Source organism: Micromesistius poutassou (genome assembly GCF_964030765.1).
Source record: "Micromesistius poutassou genome assembly, chromosome: 17".
Taxonomy (NCBI): Eukaryota; Metazoa; Chordata; class Actinopteri; order Gadiformes; family Gadidae; genus Micromesistius; species Micromesistius poutassou.
The window spans coordinates 4116812-4137423 of record NC_140287.1 but is presented as its reverse complement, the minus strand read 5'-3'; the positions used below and the strand labels follow the sequence as shown (position 1 = coordinate 4137423).

Genomic DNA, 20612 nt, shown 5'->3' with positions numbered 1-20612 from the left:
AAACATGACACAACTTTTACTTCTTCATCACCTACAGAGTTTGTTATGTACGATCATTCAAAAACGCAGTGTTATTTCCCATAGATATTTGACCGAGGGAATTGGGAGCCTCGGAGGCGGGACTTATTCTTCAGAGGTCTATTTAGTGAAAAGAAACCTGATGTGGTGGCCGATCCCTTGGGCCAGCAAACACACTGGAAGAAGAGCCTTGTTTACTGTGTAACGTTAGCCTTGTAGCGTTCTGCTGTTTACCAAGCAACCGCTGATGATGGAAGAGAGACTGATCATCCCGCGTGGCCACGGCAGTTTGTGGTAATCGCCGCAACGCCTGATTTGGTGTGTATGAGCCCTTAGTCAAACGGTGACGCCTGACGGGTGATCACTTCCATTTTTGCTGTCGTGTTGTGACTCTGAATAAGACGGACAGATGAACCTGGGTGAAAACATAGCCTTCGTGGCCACGAGGCTGATTATAATACTTATTACATCCGACGAATGTTCTTTGAGGAGTTGAATGAATTGGTGGAAAAAGTGCGGGCCATGATTGACGTGGTGAGCTAGGGTAAACAAGGCTGGCGTATAACAGTTCAATGTTTTTTTGCCCTTGCCAAGAGGATTTATTTGGATAAAAGTATTAAGGATATTTTTGCAACGCATTCAGCACCGTTCATGGCTTTAGCTTGGTATGATAATTAATGCACATTAAGAAGAGTTATCAGAAATGATACACTACATGTCCAGCCATCTCTTGTGTCTTGTTTCCCATCTTATCTAAAAGGCTTCTGGTTAATTCAACTCTTTTGTAAATGATTTGTCATTTCTGTATATATGTGACCATTTTCTTATGGTAAACAGAACCAATCAGAATCTTGGCCCCTCGATTCTCATGGTTTAATACAATTGATGATCCTTTCTCATGTGACAACAATTTGGAATTCAATAAATCATTCCTTTAAGTGTCTATTTCACCTGATCGTATTCTTAGGAAAGAATGTCAAAAGTCAAATGTATGTATGATGTAGTATTCTCCTATACTAGAAAGTAGAGTTTGACAGATCTGACGTTAATAATTTCATGATTTCCATGCAACTATTCTTGACTTTTCCATTAGAGCATATTTGATGCTTTTGGCATGCAGCTGCAGCATGCAGCAGTCTTAAAACATTATGAATACATTTTGCGAGCCAGCTGTACATATAATGCATTGTAGTACAACATGACAATGTCCTCTATGGCTATAATTAGGTATCAAGTCTTTGAAAAGTATGGCAAAACGGATTCCCTGTATGTGTTTGTGTGTGCGTGTGTGTGTGCATGTGTGTGTCTGTGTCTCGGGGGCATCATATTTCATAACCACGTTTTTTTCCTTTTTTTATGTGACAGTTTTTCCCTCTTTACAAAACCCAGCGAGCACATAGTTGTGATCAAAGGCCCTCAGCCTGCTCTCAACCCCTTGAACACATCTGTGGCATGCGTCCTCCACCGCAGCATCCCTCTACCTGTGGTGTGCGAGCTCCTTTGCCTACGCACCCAGAAGTATCCGGGACACATCCGGGGACGGCAGCTGGCTCATTTGCAATGAGGTTTCCTTTCTTGGGGATTTGTTCTTTTATTCGTTTTTTCTTTTTGCTGTGAATTTTGTGAACAATGATTGAATGTACAATAGACTTTATAATCTGTTGCGGAACTATTTAAGAACACCATTTAAGGTGAATCATCCGCAGTGAGTCTGAGGCATCTGGTCAAATTGAAATTATTCTTGTTCGAATCGAATGTGTGTTTGACAGTTGTAGCTAATTGGGGACCTTTCTGATAAAATGGTCTTACATTTTTGGATACATCTGGTGAGGCATAATTTGACATAGCTTATTTTTCAATGTGTGCGTGTGCTCTACGTGCACATCCTCTATAATCACAATAAAAATATGGAAATAGATTTCTCTTATTGTTGTTATGGTCTCTTATGGTCTTATTGTTTTCAGTAGGGCTGTCAAGCGATTACAATTAAAATTAATCTAATTAATTACAGGCTCTGTGATTAATGAATCTAAATTAGTCGCATACCTACATTTTGCCGAGAAAGTATTTCCAAATAATTTAATTCAAATAAATTATGGCAGATGAGTGATTCAATGAATAATAGACATAATAGACTTTAAAGTTCAATGTCTGTTTTATTTAAAACATGTCTTTCATTAACATACGTTGCATTTTAAGATCAAATTAATAACATTTCCACTGTATGTGCCAAAAAAAACTCAAATTAAAAAAAGATATATAAGAGATATATAAGAGATATATATTAATCTGCGTACATTTTTTTAACGCATTATTTTTTCTGTGATTAATTAATCGAAATTAACGCATTAATTTGACAGCCCTAGTTTTCAGAGAAATTTTTTGTATGAGGTTGATCAAAAGAGTTTTATGGCCGTACATGTTAACATATACAAATAGATGTAGATCAAACTGAATGCATAAAGACAGCATCGTTGCAAAGTCACTGCAAAGTACTTGAACCTAAATAACCTCTTATAATACTGTGAAATTGTTTCATTTATTGTCTGATCTATACACATAATCCAGATGAGATGATCACTGGTAGCTCAGTGCTATTTAATAGCGTTGCCCACATAATTGCTGCCAAGTCAGTGGCTGTAACTGTAGAGATATTTGCATAAAACAACTCCTCCAAATTGAATATTCTTTTGAATTTGGAAGGTGAAGGTCCCTGATTCATGTTCCCTTTTCGTTTCTTGTACTTCATTCAAATGTAACCTTTTCACCTGTCATCCATAAAGGCCAGAAGTACCGCAGAAGAGACTCAAATCTGATGCAACAGTAGCAGCAGTATCGATGAAGCACAGGCTGATGTTAAAGCTACGCAACATAGCCTGTCAAGGTGTCACAGGCCCATTTAAAAATGTGGTTTTCTTCTGAAACTTCATTTAATTAACAATTTTCCAACTTCAGACAACACCACTGACAGCCAGGAAGCCAGTTACCATGTTGTAAGGCTTAGTGTTTTTGTTATAAGGAATTCTACCTCCCAAGTCAGTTGTGTAATATGTAAGTCAGTAAAATATGCCAGAGTGTCTGCTAGTTTCAGTATCTTTTCTTGTAACGCTGGGCCCAAAGTGATTTTGGGCACAGCCCACGCACATATACACACGCACCAATGCACACGCGCACACCATCACGGATGCTGTTAGTTTACACAAAATCAGCAGGTGGCTTCATGGGTATTATACATCCCTTAGTATTTATTCACATACAACTTTCCCCCCCAAGAATAGCATTCTTGTCTATTGTTCAACTTTTGTGGCATTAATTTTGTAGAAAAGCATAAGGGGAAATCATTATTATTCCACATGGCATACGTGTTATTTCTGACATCAAACATGTCACAACATTCTTCAGCTTCAGTTCCCTGTCTGTTTCATTTCCTCTTGCTGATCACACAGACTGAGAATAAAGAGTCTCCCAAAGATTTGGATTGTATTATCTATCACATATGGTCCGATGGTCCAACCAGAGACACACACAGGGTCCTTTGATATTCAGAATGATGACATCTATAGGGAGGCATTTTAATTACTTTTTTAAGGATGAAATCAGGTGCGTAAAGAGATGGGATTATAATTGCATAATCATACTACTGTAGCTGTCCTTTTTTAAATAAACTATTTGAATAATTTAACAATATTGTAATTAAAATACTTTTGCCAGCTTCTCTACAAGTTGCATTAACGCATTGAATTTGTAGTGAATTATAAATGTATGCTTTATTAAATCCCAACAGAAAGCACAGAGATAAAGAGTAATCGAGCAGGTACAGATACATATTGCATTTATAACCATAGGGACAGAGCGATGGCAATATCCCGTTTGTATTATTCATAATGATCTGACAGCTATTACTTCTTTATTCCTTCAGGACTCATCGACTACAACTTCCATTGTTTTAGAAAAGCCATTCAAGAGGTCTTTGATGTCCGTGTGGAGGTTCAGAAGAATCGCAAGCTCTTAAGTCAGAGGAGGCGGAGCAAGCAAGCAACAGCCAATGGAAACCCTCATTGAGACTGTGCCCGCAGACAACAACATCATCAACAACAACAATAATACATATCTGTATTTGAACTCTGATTGGACAATTCAAGACTGTGGTGTCTTTCGTTTGTTCCAATTGGCCATTGATTTATGGTTTGAGCAATGGAGCGAGGTAAGGCTAGAACTAGATGTGCAATACTCACAAGGGACCCTCTGAGGTATTGCTTGACTTTATTTAAGATGGTTCTGCAGAACTGTAAATAGAACCGCTGTAGTAAAACAATCCTGTGTTTGAACTAAGGAATGTTTTTCACCTTGCTCTGCGTTACACTTTCAACACTTATCCAGAAAAAAATGTTTTATGCCTTTAATATAATACAAAGAAATCGACTCTTTCATACCAGGAAAGCACGGTTTACTCTTAATTTTGTATTTGCTTGTATTTATTGATTTTTCATGACAGCGTATTTTCAGTCAAAGCTTCCATTCAAACTGGTGAACACAGTGGCCAATGGCATCATTTCATGTTTGTCCTTGTGCACATACAATACATGAATGGTGATTACTGTTTTGGCAGACTAGCTATTAGGGGTGTAACGATACGCGTATTCGAACCAAAATATTTCAGTACGGGTCTAACGGTTCGATGCACGTTTCATTTCGGTACGTACGGAGAGAAAAATATATAATATATTTTTTTTGAATTATGTTTTTATTGATTATCACACACTCTGTTAGTGTCTTTGTTTGATACAATTTAATAAATCAAATCAAAATCAAATAGTTTAATAAAATAATAAAAACTGCTGTACCGAAAAACATACCGAACCATGACTTAAGTGTATCGTTACACCCCTACTAGCTATGCATTAGGCTTATACACATCGTGTACATGTGGTGGCAGAGAATCTGTGTCAATGTAACTGTAGAAGAAAGGGAAGGGATGGTCGGGCTGTGCTGTCGTTGATTGGGTTCGTCACACTGTGGTCGCATGTACACGACACCATGTAATTGACATTAACACACAGAGGTTTCTACGGGAAACTCAAGAATCACAAGAAGCCAGAGTTGACCAAAGTTCACAAAATATTTTTTATTTTACTCTACTCTCCCCTTTTTGGGTCACATGCACATTTTATGTGCCTTTGTCAAGAGTTATTTAGCGAATAATTAAATGACTTTGGATTGTTATAATACAAACGTTCATCTTGTTTCATTAATTTTCCTTTACAAATGCCACTCCAGCTTTTGTTGTCGCATTGGCATCACTATCGACCTTGGGCTAATGTATCTTCTACTAGGACAGCTCAATACTTCTGAAACCTTTTGCTTTCTTTTCCATCAGTCCTGTACCATTTTACAATATTCCGGAAGTGATTCCGGAACAATTATAAACAGATCCTGTCCAAATCAATTTGTCAACCTCTTTGTAATTTGGTCCAGGTTGACGGATACAAATACAGTTGTGCCAGTCTGCACATTTTCTCGAACACAAAACTTTTCGGCCCACCAAGTGCACTGTCTGCAGCTCTAAGTGTTTTCTGAGCTCCCAACCTCCAAGTTGTCAACATGACAACCCTAAGTGGACCACTTATTTTTCACTCAAACCTTTTCTTTTTTGCTCTCTCACGATCCGTCTCTGTCGCTCTGTCACACCCATAGTGTGTGTGTGTCTGTGTGTGTGTTGATGGTGGTGTATTATTTTAGACTTGGAATGCCAATTACATGTAGAAAAAGAAGAGTAACCTCAACTGTTCACTGTTTTTGACAGCGACCATTAGCGTAGTCATTCAGTACAACGGAGGGCAGGTCTGCCTGGGAGAGGGAGGGAGGGCCAGACAGGACCACCACCCCTACCCTGCCTGCATCCCCCCACACCCCTGCATCCAACGTGGTCTGGGGGTCCATCTTACTGTCACCTATGTCCAGGTTAGGGTTAGGGTATGGATCTCTACAGACCCTAGGCTAAGAGGGGGGGCTGACCCTGAGACCACCGACCACCCACTGACCTTGACTCCCTTAAAGGCGCTGTAGGTGAGGTTTAAGAGCTATAACTGGAGTATCATTTGTACCAAATGCTGTTGCCATCCATCAGGCTTTAGTGAGATAAAAGGCCCTGTGAGAATATCTGTTTCAAGGTGAGCGTACGCCTGCCTCTAAGTGAGACCATTTAGAGGTGGCCGCGGGCTCATTTTTGCCCAGAGAATCCATCTTGCCTGTCAATCACATGTTGGTACACAACGGTATCACAGCTCCGCCACAGGTGCATCCACATGCTCCGTAGAAATGCTGAAAACTGATTGGCTGAAAACTGTTGGTGTGAAAGTTCAAAAGTCACACAATCCAATAAATGTTAAGGCTAGAGGTGATTCAGTTTGATCAGACTATAAAACTGTGCTGTAGACAACAGATCGGATTGATCATTATTACGTTTGTCAAAATTGGTTAGCCCATTGAAGCCCATGTTTGCTATATTGGAGATTGTCTGGCATGATTTTAGAGTGTAGAAACCCTTATTTCACAAATCAGTTCAACATTAACTTCAGATGGTTGGCTGGAGCGATCAGGCCTGGCTAAGATGGAAAGCAAACAGTGCAAGCTGTCAACTGTTTGAAAAGAGCAGAAAATCTCAAATGGGAAGTCCAGGGTGAATTGAAACCTGTCTCAATGGGTCCTTCTGAAAAATGGGATAAGACGTTATTTTATCAATCCCCTGCGGTTAAGAGAAGCTGTGACGGGCTGCCACTCGCAGCTTCAGAGTTACGCATCCTTAGAACACAGAGCTGGCCCATCTCGGTGAATTAGTGTGTACTGTGTAAGTACTGGGCTGGGCTGGGACAATCCCGGGCCTTTTGTCAAGAGTCCAGCCCACCACAATCTTAGTATACCATGGACAGCCGTCTCTTATTTAACAATTCAGTTTGGCGGGTGCTGAAGTAAGTCCAAACATATCATTCAATGTGGCACATTTGGCAGCATCTGCCTCAAGGGCCTGTCTATTTTCCGACCGCAATTTCTCTGCGCCTCTCTTGCGCTTTGTCTTATCATTTTTGGAACTCTTGCCTCAACGCTGTTTAATGAAGGCACGAAGCCTAAAGGGGTGGGGTTTAAAGATTTGATTGCGCCAGCCGAATGGAGATTAAACATACAGCCGTCCAAGATGCTATGGTTGAGCAACCTGCATTAACTGGGAGATCGAGCAGTGGTTGGAGGATGGTGGTTAGGCATGATGTAACCATCAACATGGATAGTGCAAATAGGAAAATCGCTGTGAAAATATCGTATTGTTTGCTATGGAGGTCCAAGGCAATTATCTACTTTGCCTATGGATTACAAATCGGATGTAGCTTGTTGTCCTAACATGTTAAGATTACACGTGTGTGGGCTTTCTGCCATGGGCTTACCATCGTATTCCACCATGTGTTCTACAAGTGTGTGTGTGTGTGTGTGTGTGTGTGTGTGTGTGTGTGTGTGTGTGTCTGAGTGCATTTTAAGTGTCTATGCTTGCGTGTACGTGTTCCCATGTGTGTCTCCTTACCAGGTCAGACAGGGATTGTGTAACAGCTGCTGGTGTGTGTGTGTGTGTGTGTGTGTGTGTGTGTGTGTGTGTGTGTCCAACTGCGCTACAATGTGTTGCATAAGACAATTTCATGTGTAGAATTATAATCCCACCAGTGCCTGGCTGAAAAGCCACCGCTCTGGCTGAGTGCTCCCCATCTGGTCCTCAACCCCTCCACCCAGCCATCCAGCATGCACGCACGCATGCACGCACACACACACACACACACACACACACACACACACACACACACACACACACACACACACACACACACACACACACACACACACACACTGTCCCTGGTGCAACAGCACACACATATAGTCTGGAGAAGAGGGGGTCATCTTGTTGTGGGGTCTGTCAGCTCCTGAACCAAACTCTAAAATAAGAATGTTTTTGACTCATAACCTTCATACATATTTTTTTTTTTTAGATATTTTATTTATTTATGGTTTATTTGATAGGGACAGATACAGTGTACATAGACAAACTGAGAACAGCTATCCAATGCAAGTATCATAGTGCTCATAGCGGAGGCTCAATTGCAACACCCGTCACTAGAATGGGTGTTGTGGAACAAAAATGAAACTTTACAGTTGCCACTTGAAGCTGCTCTGGTGGATCTGCAGCAGCTCTGTAGATTCTTAATGTATTTACAGAGAGGCTGAGGAGCAAGTCCATTTAAACACAAGCTTACATCGTGGAAATCCATAAAGTTTGCATAACTTTAAATGTTGTATTTACTTATTTAGTTTTTTGTTGTTATTTTCTTAAGGGATGTGTAGGGTACAAGACGATTCAAGGGGAAGTACGCCTGAGGAATCCTCCCCCTTTTGAAAAACATTTACATTTGTGAAGCTTAGACCCCAGACGCTACCAATATCCCCTTAATCGTGACACTGATATCTTCTTAATACTTTATTGATCCCGAAGGAAATGGAGGACTCTGCATTTAACCCATCAGTAGCATCACTAGCATCACTGGGAGCATTAGGAGCAGTGGGCAGCCACAGTGCCGCACCTGGGGACCAAATGCGGGGCTTCTGCCTAGGTCAAGGGCACCAAACATGGACGGATGGCATTAACAAAACATTTTTCTTTGATGTGGGAGGACACCGGAGCACCCGGTGGTAACCCACGTGAGAACAGGGAGAAGATGCAAACTCCACACAGAAAGTTGGAGAACAGAGCAAGGTCTGAACCGAGGACCCGTTGTTGTGAGGCAACAGTGCTAGCCCCTGTGCAACCCTGCCATGCGCCCATATTCTATTTTTATATAGCGTCTGGCTCTAAAGACGCCCCGGGCTCCGCCACTCATACGGGATGGGCTGGCCTCAGCTTTAGATACGGAGGCACAGAGATGAAGGCTGTCAACCCCGTGTGTCTGGGAGAACACCCAGGAGATCTGCTGCTCTGCTGCACACATGCAGCTCAAAGGGTGAGGGGTGACACGGCCACCCGGGTCCTCAGAGGCCTTCGCTGTCGGGGGGGTGACACTCCCTGTGTGTGTGTGGGTGTGTGTGGGTCTGTGTTTAAGTGTGGAGGTGGATGGGTGGCTGCATGGGTTTGGTGAATTGGTATGGGTGGAAGGGTTTTGTGTGTGTGTGTGTGTGTGTGTGTGTGTGTGTGTGTGTGTGTGTGTGTGTGTGTGTGTGTGTGTGTGTGTGTGTGTGTGTGTGTGTGTGTGTGTGTGTGTGTGTGTGTGTGTGCGCCTGCACATGTGTGTGGATGGATGTTTTGTATGTGTGTGTGTGTGTGCCTGCACATGTGTGTGGATGGATGTTTTGTGTGGGTGTGTGTTTGTGTGTCTCCCAAATGTTGAGCAATGCAGAGGAGACGTGGGGGTTTCAGTTTGCTCACACACATTCTTCCTCTTAACTCACACAAACATCCACAGAATTGCCAGCGTGCCACAGGCCCACCTTGCTTCTTTTATGCAGGCCCCAGTATCTATTCATCCCATGATGCTCATCATCATCATCATGGTCATGGTGGTGAAGCACGGCGCAGAGTGGATCTGGATGGGAGGGCTCTGCAGGGGCAGGAGGAGGAGGAGGTGAGTGTTCACATCCGGACGAGTGCCAGCGCTGTTTGTGAACGCCATAAAAAATCTGTGCGACATTGCGGCGGCGGTGGTGGCGTGCTCCTGTACTCGTGCAAGCGAGCTATTAGCATATTTAACTCGGAGGGACTCGGAGCGCCGAGTCCCTCCGAGTGCCAGCGCCAATCAGAAGCCGTCACAGACATGGTTTTATGTCGGTTTCCTCCCTCTCTTCGTCTTAACGCGACGCGCCGTAAACATGAAAGTAAATAAGGTGGTATAACGCCGATTTTAAAACTCGAAGGATTTAGATCATCGGTCGAATGGATGTCGACAGATGCTGTCTGTTGACCTGCTGTGTCTGGAAGACATTTAAGATGTGAGCGGACTAATAGTGAGATTAACGCGTGTAAAAGGTCAAACCGCGTACATTCAGGAGGCTAAACGCGCGTCACTAAACGATGGCTCTTATCCATGGGATGTAGTGACATAAGCGGTGGTGACAATATCATCTTGATATTGAAAACGGGTGTGATCTTATTTATTGGAAAGCATGGATTTGTCTAGTTCTGCGTGGCCAATGTGACATTGAACAGCGTTTGCTGGAAAATGAAATCATGTGTGTATATTTGCTTGTCAGCAGGATTGTAATGAATTTGGCAGGAGTCTTGTGAGTGCTCGGGTACAACAGTGCTTGTGGCCAAACTTGAACGTGTGCTATTTGGTGACTGAGCTATAGCCTGGGTCTGCATACAAATGCAAAGCAAATGCTCAGTAGGAACAACAAGAAAAGTCTGCTGCAGCCACAAATCTGGTCTCTCACACACACACACACACACACACACACACACACACACACACACACACACACACACACACACACACGCACACGGATACCTACACACTCACGCACACACCTACACACACACACGCACATACAGACCTGCACACCTACACACACACACCCCTACACACTCCAGACAACTCCAGAGGAAGTAAACAGGATTAATGCCAGACCGCAAATCCCATGGAAGCACAACAAAGTAATTGGTGGTATACTCCTTAAGCAGAATTGACATTTGATGTATGTTAATGACGCCGCACTGCTTGGACGTGCCTTAACGTCTCCACCATCGGAGCCTTGTTGCACTTGGCACGGAAACAACCGCAGGAAATCCTGTTTTCAATCCCGCAATGCAGTCGTGTTCCACCTGACAGATTGTGTGTTTCGCGGGTGAAGCTAAACAAACCGATGTGGATGCCAGGTGTGTGTGACGGTCACTCCTTCCCAGACCACTACAAGGAGGATTAGATATCGGGATTCATCACGGAGCGAGCTACCCGCTACCTCCTCTTCCTGTTACTATTTCTGTGAATCGGTGGAGGCGAGATGTGCTCCTTGCGTGAAGCAGAGGTCACCGGCCGTGTCAAACACAAGACGGGCATTAAGTCTGACCATGCTCCCCGATGCCGTGCTGCAGGTGGCTCTGCCTGAACTGATGACAGCGATGTCCCAGTTTGCCGGATACATGTGTGTGTGTGTGTGTATTGGGGTGGCGGGGGGGGTTCTTTGCTATGCTTACATCGTGCTGAAGGCAATCAGTAACCAGGACAGTTCTCCTCTGCCGCGCTTGAGATCCCCCAGACATGAAGGAAGAAGCTGATGAAGGAAATCACAATTTTACTTTTGTACTCCATCTGCTCAATGTGAAAGAGCCACAGCACTGGTGGAATGACAATGGCGGCCGTACTTTAAGGACCCCCAATCACATGTCCTGGAGCATTGCTGCAACTGTCTTCAGACACTTTGCACAGTGGAAGCAACTTACCTCCAGCTAACCCCCCCCCCCAGACACACACACCCAAACATCATTATCCCCTTACACACACCATTATCATCTTACACTACCACCCCAACACCATTATCATCTTACACTACCACCCCAACACCATTATCATCTTACACCACCACCCCAACACCATTATCATCTTACACTACCACCCCAACACCATTATCATCTTACACCACCACCCCAACATTATTATCATCTTACACTACCACCCCAACACCATTATCATCTTACACTACCACCCAACATCATTATCATCTTACACTACCACCCCAACATCATTATCATCTTACACCACCACCTCAACATCATTATCATCTTACACTACCACCCAACATCATTATCATCTTACACTACCACCCCAACATCATCATCTTACACTACCACCCAACATCATTATCATCTTACACTACCACCCCAACATCATCTTACACTACCACCCAACATCATTATCATCTTACACTACCACCCCAACATCATTATCATCTTACACTACTACCTCAAAATCATTATCATCTTACACTACCACTCCAACATCATTATCATCTTACACTACCACCCCAACATCATTATCCCCTTACAGGGTGTTGTGACTCCCACCCCAAAAGCGTTATCCGGTTGTATAACGCCAGTCTTGTATAAAGTACTTGAAAGCGATACTTGAGTAAAATACAAGTAACTTACCAGAAAATGACTTTGGTAGAAGTTAAAGTCACCTTTTAAAATATTACTTGAGTAAAAGTCTTAAAGTACCTGACATTTAGTGTACTTAAGTATTAAAAGTAAGAGTAAAAGTAAAGGTTTTTTTTTTTTTTAAGTGAATTAGAGGGTTATATATTGGTTAAAATATTTCTTGCAAATACGGCCACAGGTGTTTAACGTTATCTTCGTCACCACCACGGAGTTCGCCAAGTTCGCCACTGTAGTCGAGATGCTCGTCATCTGCTACCGGAGTGGTAACGTTAGCAGCAGAGCCTGCAGCAGGTGCTTCCATGGTGGCATCAATAATGTGACATGCCCGGACAAGCGGGACTTCTTCTTCTTCGCGCTTGGCGGTTGACATGACAACAAACGGACATTACGTCACCAACTCAAACTTCTTCTGATTTTAATTTGTAGTAACGAGTAACGAAGATGGTTAGGAGAAATGTATCGGAGTAAAAGTACACATTTTATTTAGGAAATGTAGTGGAGTAAAAGTGAAAGTTGTCAGAAATAAAAATAACAAAGTAAAGTACAGATATGTGAAAATTGTACTTAAGTACAGTAACAAAGTATTTGTACTTCGTTACATTACAACACTGTATAACGCTATATATAAAACACAACATTCTCAAAATTAGAGAGATCAAGAAAGAAAAGGATTTTAAAGATAAATACTTCTTTATCCATTGTAACAGCAACGACAATACCTGAGTTGGTTTGCAAATAACTCATGTACTGACAAATCAATACATGAATGCAAACACTGCATTGGGCCTAGGAATTAGGCCCCTCCCATGTCCCCTACTTCAGTTCTACATTAACTGATCCTGTGGATCAGGAGGTTTGATCGTGAGCTGGTTTAGGGGGGCGGGCTTGCAAGAGGTAGGATATGACGTAGGGTCGAGGTTTGTTTTGGTTTGACCGCAGACAGCACGGAGGTAGAATGGGCAGAACTCATCGCGATCATCTAAAATGTTGCTGCAGCGATGCATCATATATACCGTTGCATCCACAACATCCGCATTGATCGATGAAAGATTGTACCATGAGTTAGAGACAAATAGAAGAAACGACGAACAAGAAAGGCTCGCGAACGACTGTTGCCGGAGGAAGAGAGCGTCTTTTTTGGCTTAATTTCACATCTAACAAACACTGGGACAAATGTAGAGTGAGTGGATGAGCGAGGAGAGCGAGTGGTAGCGTGTGTCAGTTTAGTGAAGTAAAGAACAAGTCCGGTTGTATCTGTGCAAACGTGTACTGTAAAGTTAGTCAAACTGAGAATAAAGTACCCAGCCTGTCAAGAATCGGTGGCCGCTTCCTTCCGACAATATTCAAACCTATAAGCAGACCCACTGCCGTTACCCCCGAGAGAACATCCAACAGCGCTGGAGGGAACGTCTCCCCTGTGCTACTCAACTACGGTCTGGGAGCCGACAGCAGGAAAGTTGTAACAAAATAAATATAAAATTAAGTTTTATATTTATTTTTCATATTAAGTTTTATATTAAGTTTTCTATATACGCGTGCAGGCTAGCTGTGAACTCATGTATTGTAATTTATTGTATGATGTGTACACTGTAAAAAACGATAACTTGAAATTGCTGGTCTTAAAAGGATTTTTACATTGAGTGAATATAAAACTACAAGTTGCACTGTAAACTGTTTATTTGAGCTGTTTCAACTAACTTCCAAACGTTTCTGGTTAAAAGTTGATCTCACTGCATAAACTGAGTTGGCAAAATAAACAAATAAGAATTGAATCCTATGGTTCCAACTTCCCATGCGTTAGTGCCCGGAGGTGGTGGAATAGGTGGTTGATTTCATGCATGTTATTATTTGACTCCTCCCCTGTCCATCTTAAAGTGCTCGGGCCCGGTTTTGCTGTGGGACAGGAGGTCGGGAGACTGGTGGGCGAGAGGAGTGGTAGTGTGTATGAATGTTGGTTGGAGATAGCTGGTGGTGGTTTAGTTTTTGTTGTTTTTGGTTGTTTCTACTTGTTTTGGATTGATTGGTTATTGATTGATTTATTTTGATTGTTTCTTTGGTACAGAATCCCATCTAGGTGGGCTTCTGTTTTAAGGGGGGGATGTGACGACCCAGGTGGGTCTTTGACCCCGCGCCTGCTGTTTGTATGCCTGTGTTTCTCTCCCTACTAATTAGGAGATTGTCGGCAGGCGTAGGTTGGACCAGGACCGCAGTATATAGAGCCTGCCCAGACAACAGACCTGGCTTCTCCCTCCTCCAGGCATTTGATTTCCTTTGGTCCTTTGTTTCTAACACATGGACTGATCTTCGCATGACCTTTTTGGTTACTTTCATTTATACTGACTTGCGCCACACTTTGAAACAGCGTGGTCTCCCCCGGTCTCCTCCTCCTCTATGCATGCATATATATGCATGCATAGAGCCAGCATGTCACATATGGGATCCTATGAATCCTATGGTATCCTAAGTTTTAAAGCAGTTTATTACCCTCATGGTGAAAAATAAACATGCAAAATGGTTTAAAATGAAAAAGCTGGTTTATTGTCTGTTTGTGTAATTGTTAATAGGATTTCCTTTGTAAGAAAAACTCAAAATGGATGTTTTTACACATGAACGATTCAATATAATATTGACTTAGAATTATTAGTGTGTACAACTAGATTTGTGAAGCTTTCATTGTTATGAAAGACAAGTTATTTGGACCAAAAAAACGTAGTTGTCTCAACTTTGAAATTAGCTGATACAACTATAATAATTAAGTTTGCACAACTGTGTGATATTTTCTTCAAAACGTGGTTTGACTTGACATGAAAACCCAAAAATCCTGTGCAGACAGTTTCCTTGAAATTTCAAGTTGAATTCACTTTTTATTTTTTACAGTGTACTCTGAGGGTTACGATAAGACCTATCATTTAGCGTCCACCACAAATGACTCTGAAAAGCAGTGCCACATTTAAATATTTTTTAAACCATTCAGCGAACAAAAGGCATGCAGGCTGATTATCGATTAGGGTGCGGGTACCACCCACTGACGTGCAAACGTAGACCGAAGCGTCATCAACACGCCCACTCAACTGGTCTGAATGCCGATTTTACTGCTCATTCACATAAGGTAATTAACATTTCTGCCGGTTAAAATACTACCTGAGGTGTAGTCTTTTTTCAGGAGGTCCAACGTCAGGATATGTCATTCACATATAAGGCCCGTCGAGAGAATAGTGGGATAATAGACGGTTGTACGTCCATATGTGAAAGCAGCTAAACCGATATAAAGAAATACATTATAATCCTCATGTATTTATGAGAGTAAATTGTCTGCCAGTGATCAATGGCTCGAGGTGGTTGACATGTGTGACAAAAACAATCTTGAATAAAGTAACAAAGTCTAATCAATGAAAACAAATGCCTATACCACATATATATAAGTAAAAATAACAACAACAATCGACAACAATACCCCCGTACCTGACTGTGGAATACATTCATAAAGCAGACACTGTTTGACTTTGAGTGTAACTTTAACTAGTAAACCTTAACATATAAGTCAGTATCAGTGAAGTCTCCTCCTGTCAGGATGGGGTGGGCCAGAAACAGAGAGGTTCATCACTTCAGGGGATGACTCGGAGTCATTTTAGAAAAAAAAGTTAATCTGAGTGGCAGCAGAAGGTGTGAATAAGTCCCACAGGTGGATGTCCCTGGGAATTTACGCCATCCTTGACTCTTTTTATCCACACTTATTTCACTCATGTCTGTGAGATAATGCTTGTACTTCCTTTAAACCCACGGTCAACTTCTCCCATAAAAGTACAAATATTGATGTACTCAATATTTTTACTGTAGAAGACCTGGGGGTTGAGCTGCCATATGTTGTTTACGATGCTCATGTAGGTTAGGACACATTCTGGATGCCCTGCCAATAAAGTTGGATTAAATCCAACCAACTGACTTCCCAGTCGAGGGAGACCAGCCTGTCAGATGGACGCCTGTGTGGGGGTCATTGACGGAGGGTGAGGGGTAGATGGGTGTACTGAAGAGCAAGCGGTGGTCACTTAATGGCTGTCTGGTGTCTGGTTCACCAGAAAGGTCAGCCGCTTCTAGTTGGCGACGGTAAAACAAGGTTTAGGCAGTGTAGTTTCTGTATTCAACTGGACAGGATAATTATGTTATAGGACACAATTCATTAATCGTGCAAACAATGAATAAATGATGTACCATAACACAATTATTCTGTCTAGAGAGCGAGCCAGAAAAAACAATCTGTTTGGAAAAGGGATTTCAACTACCAATAGAAATGAGAAAAAATGCATTATTCTCCCGTTGTTTTGCTTTAGACGGAAATAAAGTGGGATGATTTTTCAAAGGAATTTAATGCTCTCTTCAATCGACTTTAATCATTCTCACATGTTTGCACACGCCCCACTGAACAGTGGAAATCCCAATGCTGATATGGCGGCCACTGGCATACAGGGCTGGGTGACGCAGCGACACAATGACGCAAAAAGAAACAGGATAATGGATTTAGACAATCACTGTTTTGTTTTTCTGTATGAATCCCTGTGTGTGTGGCCTGTGGATCGGCAGAACCCTGTGTTGGCGGGTTACTCACAGAACTAAAAGCTCCATCAGGAGGGGCGAGCAAGGGTGGAACACAGAGGCACTACTGATGTGCCAAATACAATTCTACGGATGGCTTCTAAGTGCCTGCACTTTGCTGCATGTTGGTATTGTGTGGTAGGCGAGTAGCTTTAGTCATTCCGGATGGAGAGCAAGGCCTTTCAAACATTCCCTATCTAATTGTCCCGCTGAATGTTAAAAAGGTAGGAAATTACACCCAGAGCAAGCCACAGTGTGTGTGCGTGTGCGTGTGCATGCATGTATTTGTGTGTTAAAGTAAACTAGTTATTTTATTTGATGTGATGAAATAATTTTTTGGGCTATTCTTCACTTTTAAATATAGAGTTAGAACAAAGGAAACATATTTTTATAACACTTTACAATTAGGGCCCTATAATGAACAATTCACCTTAACATGACTTAACATGCAGTCATAAACATTAACTAACAGCTAACTAACAGTTAATTAGCACTTAACTCATGTCTAGTAACCATTAATTAACATTAGTTAATACATTGATAAGCATTATTAAATATATTAGCATAGGAGAAAGCAAGTAAGTAAAAAATATAAATCACAGTAAGCAATTCACTGCTAAAGGTCTATGGAATGCTTAAGATTCTTGTGAGCATAAGAAACATAGATCATGATCAGTAGTAAGAGAAGATAATCAATATGCTGACATCTTTCATAAATCACACAGTATTTTCCTTTTAAGTTCTTTGTCATTTGATCCTTTGTACTTTAAAACAAACTATAATCAGCCCAAAATCACATTGAAGGTTAATCTATTTCCAGGGAGGCTACATTGAGAAATACATTGAAATTCTAATCTTGTGTTCCAGATACTACTCTGTATCATTGTACATTTGTGCATGTCATTTTACCAAAAGATAGGACGTACACAACACCAAATTGATTGATTGTGTGTGTTTATGTGTGGTTCTGTCTGTCTGTCTGTGTCTGTCTGTGTCTATGTGTATGCATGTGTGTTTGTGCACATTATGTCACATCATTTTACCTAACATTAATATAGAACTGGTTTCCTGCAGGCCTGTCCTATGATATCACTCTCCTTCCGCCCTCACCACCACCACCACCAGCAGCTCCAGGTGAATCCCAGGGATTTCCTTGTCAACGCTTTCATTTTGGAAAGAAGATCCTTTTCATTATTTGTTGCCTTTTTTTCACCTCTGGGTGTGTTATTTCTATTTAACAAACATTTTCTGAAGAAGCGTGTCTACTTTTGAGTACACGATAAAAGTGTACACAGCTTCAGATCAAATGAAAATACACAGACAAGAGTCCTTATTTAAACCGGCAGCATGACATCACAACGCTTCCTCTTCGAAGTGGTTTGCTGTTTAGGCTAATGATGGCTATCCACCAACACTCTAATGAAGCGTATTCTCTCATCAACTCTATGGAGAGGAAGGTCAAAGAAAGGTTGCAGGTTAAGTACCAGAGGCGGTTGTGTAAGGGGTAGGGAGGTCAAGGCAGTGATAGGGCATTCTCCTTTCTTAAATAGATTGGAGGCGGTGGTGGATGGATCATATAGTTATTCAGCATTTCTTTTCATGGCTACGGACAAAAGAGATGGCTGCAGTGAAAATGCAACGCAGAGTCTAACTGACTTGAACTGTTATCGCAGAATTCTGGCTTGAACTATGGCTTTGGTGTCTCACCAGGTCTGGCAGTCTACGTCTCTAGTGTCTGACATACCCAGGGAGGACTGTTGTGCATGGGGCCAAGGCACTTTACAGAAGCATCTTACTTAGAAGGGAGAGGCCAAGGATTCCGTGGAGGGTATATACACGGGTGGATTTTACACTAAATTGTTATTGAAGAAGTAAGAGTATGATTTTGTGTAGCTCTATAGGAAAACCGTAAATATCTGTGATTTACCGAAACACATTTTACATAAAATTGTAAAATGGAAAGCTTTGCTGGCGCGTAGCAGGACATCATAATTACTATAATCCACATCATCAGCTCATATGGTTGCTTTTCGTTGTTATTTAATTTAGCTACAAATGGGAAATATAAGGGGGGGGGAAGTTCCCCACACATGGAAATTACTTCAGAAAATGACCTTTCCAGGAATTTCTATTGCAGAATTTGGTGATTGCCAGTCACAGAAAATGTGAAAGGGACCGGCAGCCCCACGTCCAAGGATTCCATCTGTGCTGATCTGTGTTTAGAATTGCATTAAAAGTTTGACCTTATTTTAAAATGCACTGCATCCTCTCTTCCTTGAACAATACATCCATCTAACCATCATGCGTGGTGGAATAATATGTTGCATTTATAAACAAATAGATAGATTCCTGGAGGCCCTCACCAGCGATACTTCCATGCTCAGTGCAACGCCTGCTTATTGAGAGAGACGAAAAAAGGAAGCGAATTAATTCCACAAACGGCTGGGTTTTTCTGATAAGAAATGATAAATAAAGTAGCGTGTTTTCCTTTAAACACGGTCGTATCCCAGCTAGTTAACCTTTACCAGAGACCCATTTAACAAGCAAACAAGTAAAGGTTCTTATCAAAATACCTCCTTCTCCTGCTCGGATTTAAGTCAGGAGGTAATTTTGTTTCACTGCAAAAAGAAAGGCTGGAAGGCTAGGCTATTTTGTTTAAAGGAGTGTTGATAGTTTTAAACTAAATGACTAATTTTGAATGGTATATTTCATGCAAATCCTATTTAGCCAATAAACTGCATTACATCACCCTGTTGGGTGTGCTGTGGGCTGTGGTCCTGAAGCAGCCTTTGCCCACCGAACTGGCCAAGTGATAATACAGTGCACTTATACCTGAGCCACTTGGAAGTATGCGTTAAGCTGCATATTGACTTCAAAAAGGAAGTTCAATGCTGTAGCAACGGCGGCATAAACTTCAATCGTTCTTTGTTTCAGTCGTCGTGATGATCTGAACCCTTTCATGCTCTGCTATTTTGGCACTTCCAGTCGAGTGAGTTCAATGTTCTCTTTTGACAGCGTTGTTTTGTTCCTGGGTTTGCTTGAACTAATCTAAAATCCCCGTGTCTCTAAGTGTCTGGTTGTTTTTGAAGTACCAACATAACAGGAATCATCACATCCATTTCTTCTCCCCGCTGGCAGAGATGGATTCTGTTGTCTGCCCCCAGTGGAACAGCTCATGACTGAGGGACGGCCCACCGCCCTCCAGGAGGAATAGTGTGGCCGACTCGGACGTCCGTCTTTGCTCCCCTTCCCTGGTCTTTCCTCCTGGCCCCCTCCCCCTTGTAGGTTGGTTCATTCCTGTCCTGGTCTTGTTCCTTAGCCTCACAAGCCCTTCTCCTGCAATGTTGTGGAGACGTATCAGGACAGACTAGGTATTGCTAGTCCCACCCATGTGAGTTACCGGTTGAATCCACTCACAGGTCAGTCTACAAATGCTTCGTTCAACTGGAGACTGAGGACCATCACCCAGGTTTCTCAACCCGGATGGAACAACTACAGAGTTTAAAATAACCTTCCTTGCAGACCCAATAAAACAAACAGCATTCAATCAAATAATGTGGTGTTGGAACTAATAAAAAAATAAATGTTTTAATTAAAAGCTCTCTCCCTGTTACAACTTGTTTCGCTGCATCTATTCGTGGCCGTTCTCGCCACCTTTCAAACAACACACTTGCCTTTAGAAATCCCCTGATCATTGGTAGGTGGCTAGATCTCAATCGTCTGGTATCGTGGGACTAACACGTTTCCAACACCCAGCCCATTTGGCAGGCTCCACACACATTGGCTTGTAAGTACTCTATGCTAATGAAGTAAGTATGAGTCGCTT

General features: G+C 42.1%; 1 protein-coding gene across 4 annotated transcripts in view; it reads left to right on the top strand.

Moving 5' to 3' along the window:
• The window catches only part of rragd (ras-related GTP binding D), a 55629-nt gene extending 35600 nt beyond the window's left edge, over positions 1-20029 (top strand). Inside the window, exons 7-8 of one of the 4 annotated variants that reach the window (XM_084482261.1) lie at positions 3803-3832; positions 3938-5229. In XM_084482261.1, coding sequence (XP_084338387.1) covers positions 3803-3832; positions 3938-4080 — 173 coding nt within the window. In that variant the 3' untranslated portion in view covers positions 4081-5229. Of the gene's footprint in view, positions 1-1383; positions 1729-3802; positions 3833-3937; positions 5230-19924 lie in introns of those variants that run through there. The other 3 variants (XM_084482263.1, XM_084482262.1, XM_084482264.1) reach the window with 3 other exon arrangements.
• The last annotated feature ends 583 nt before the right edge of the window (positions 20030-20612 follow it).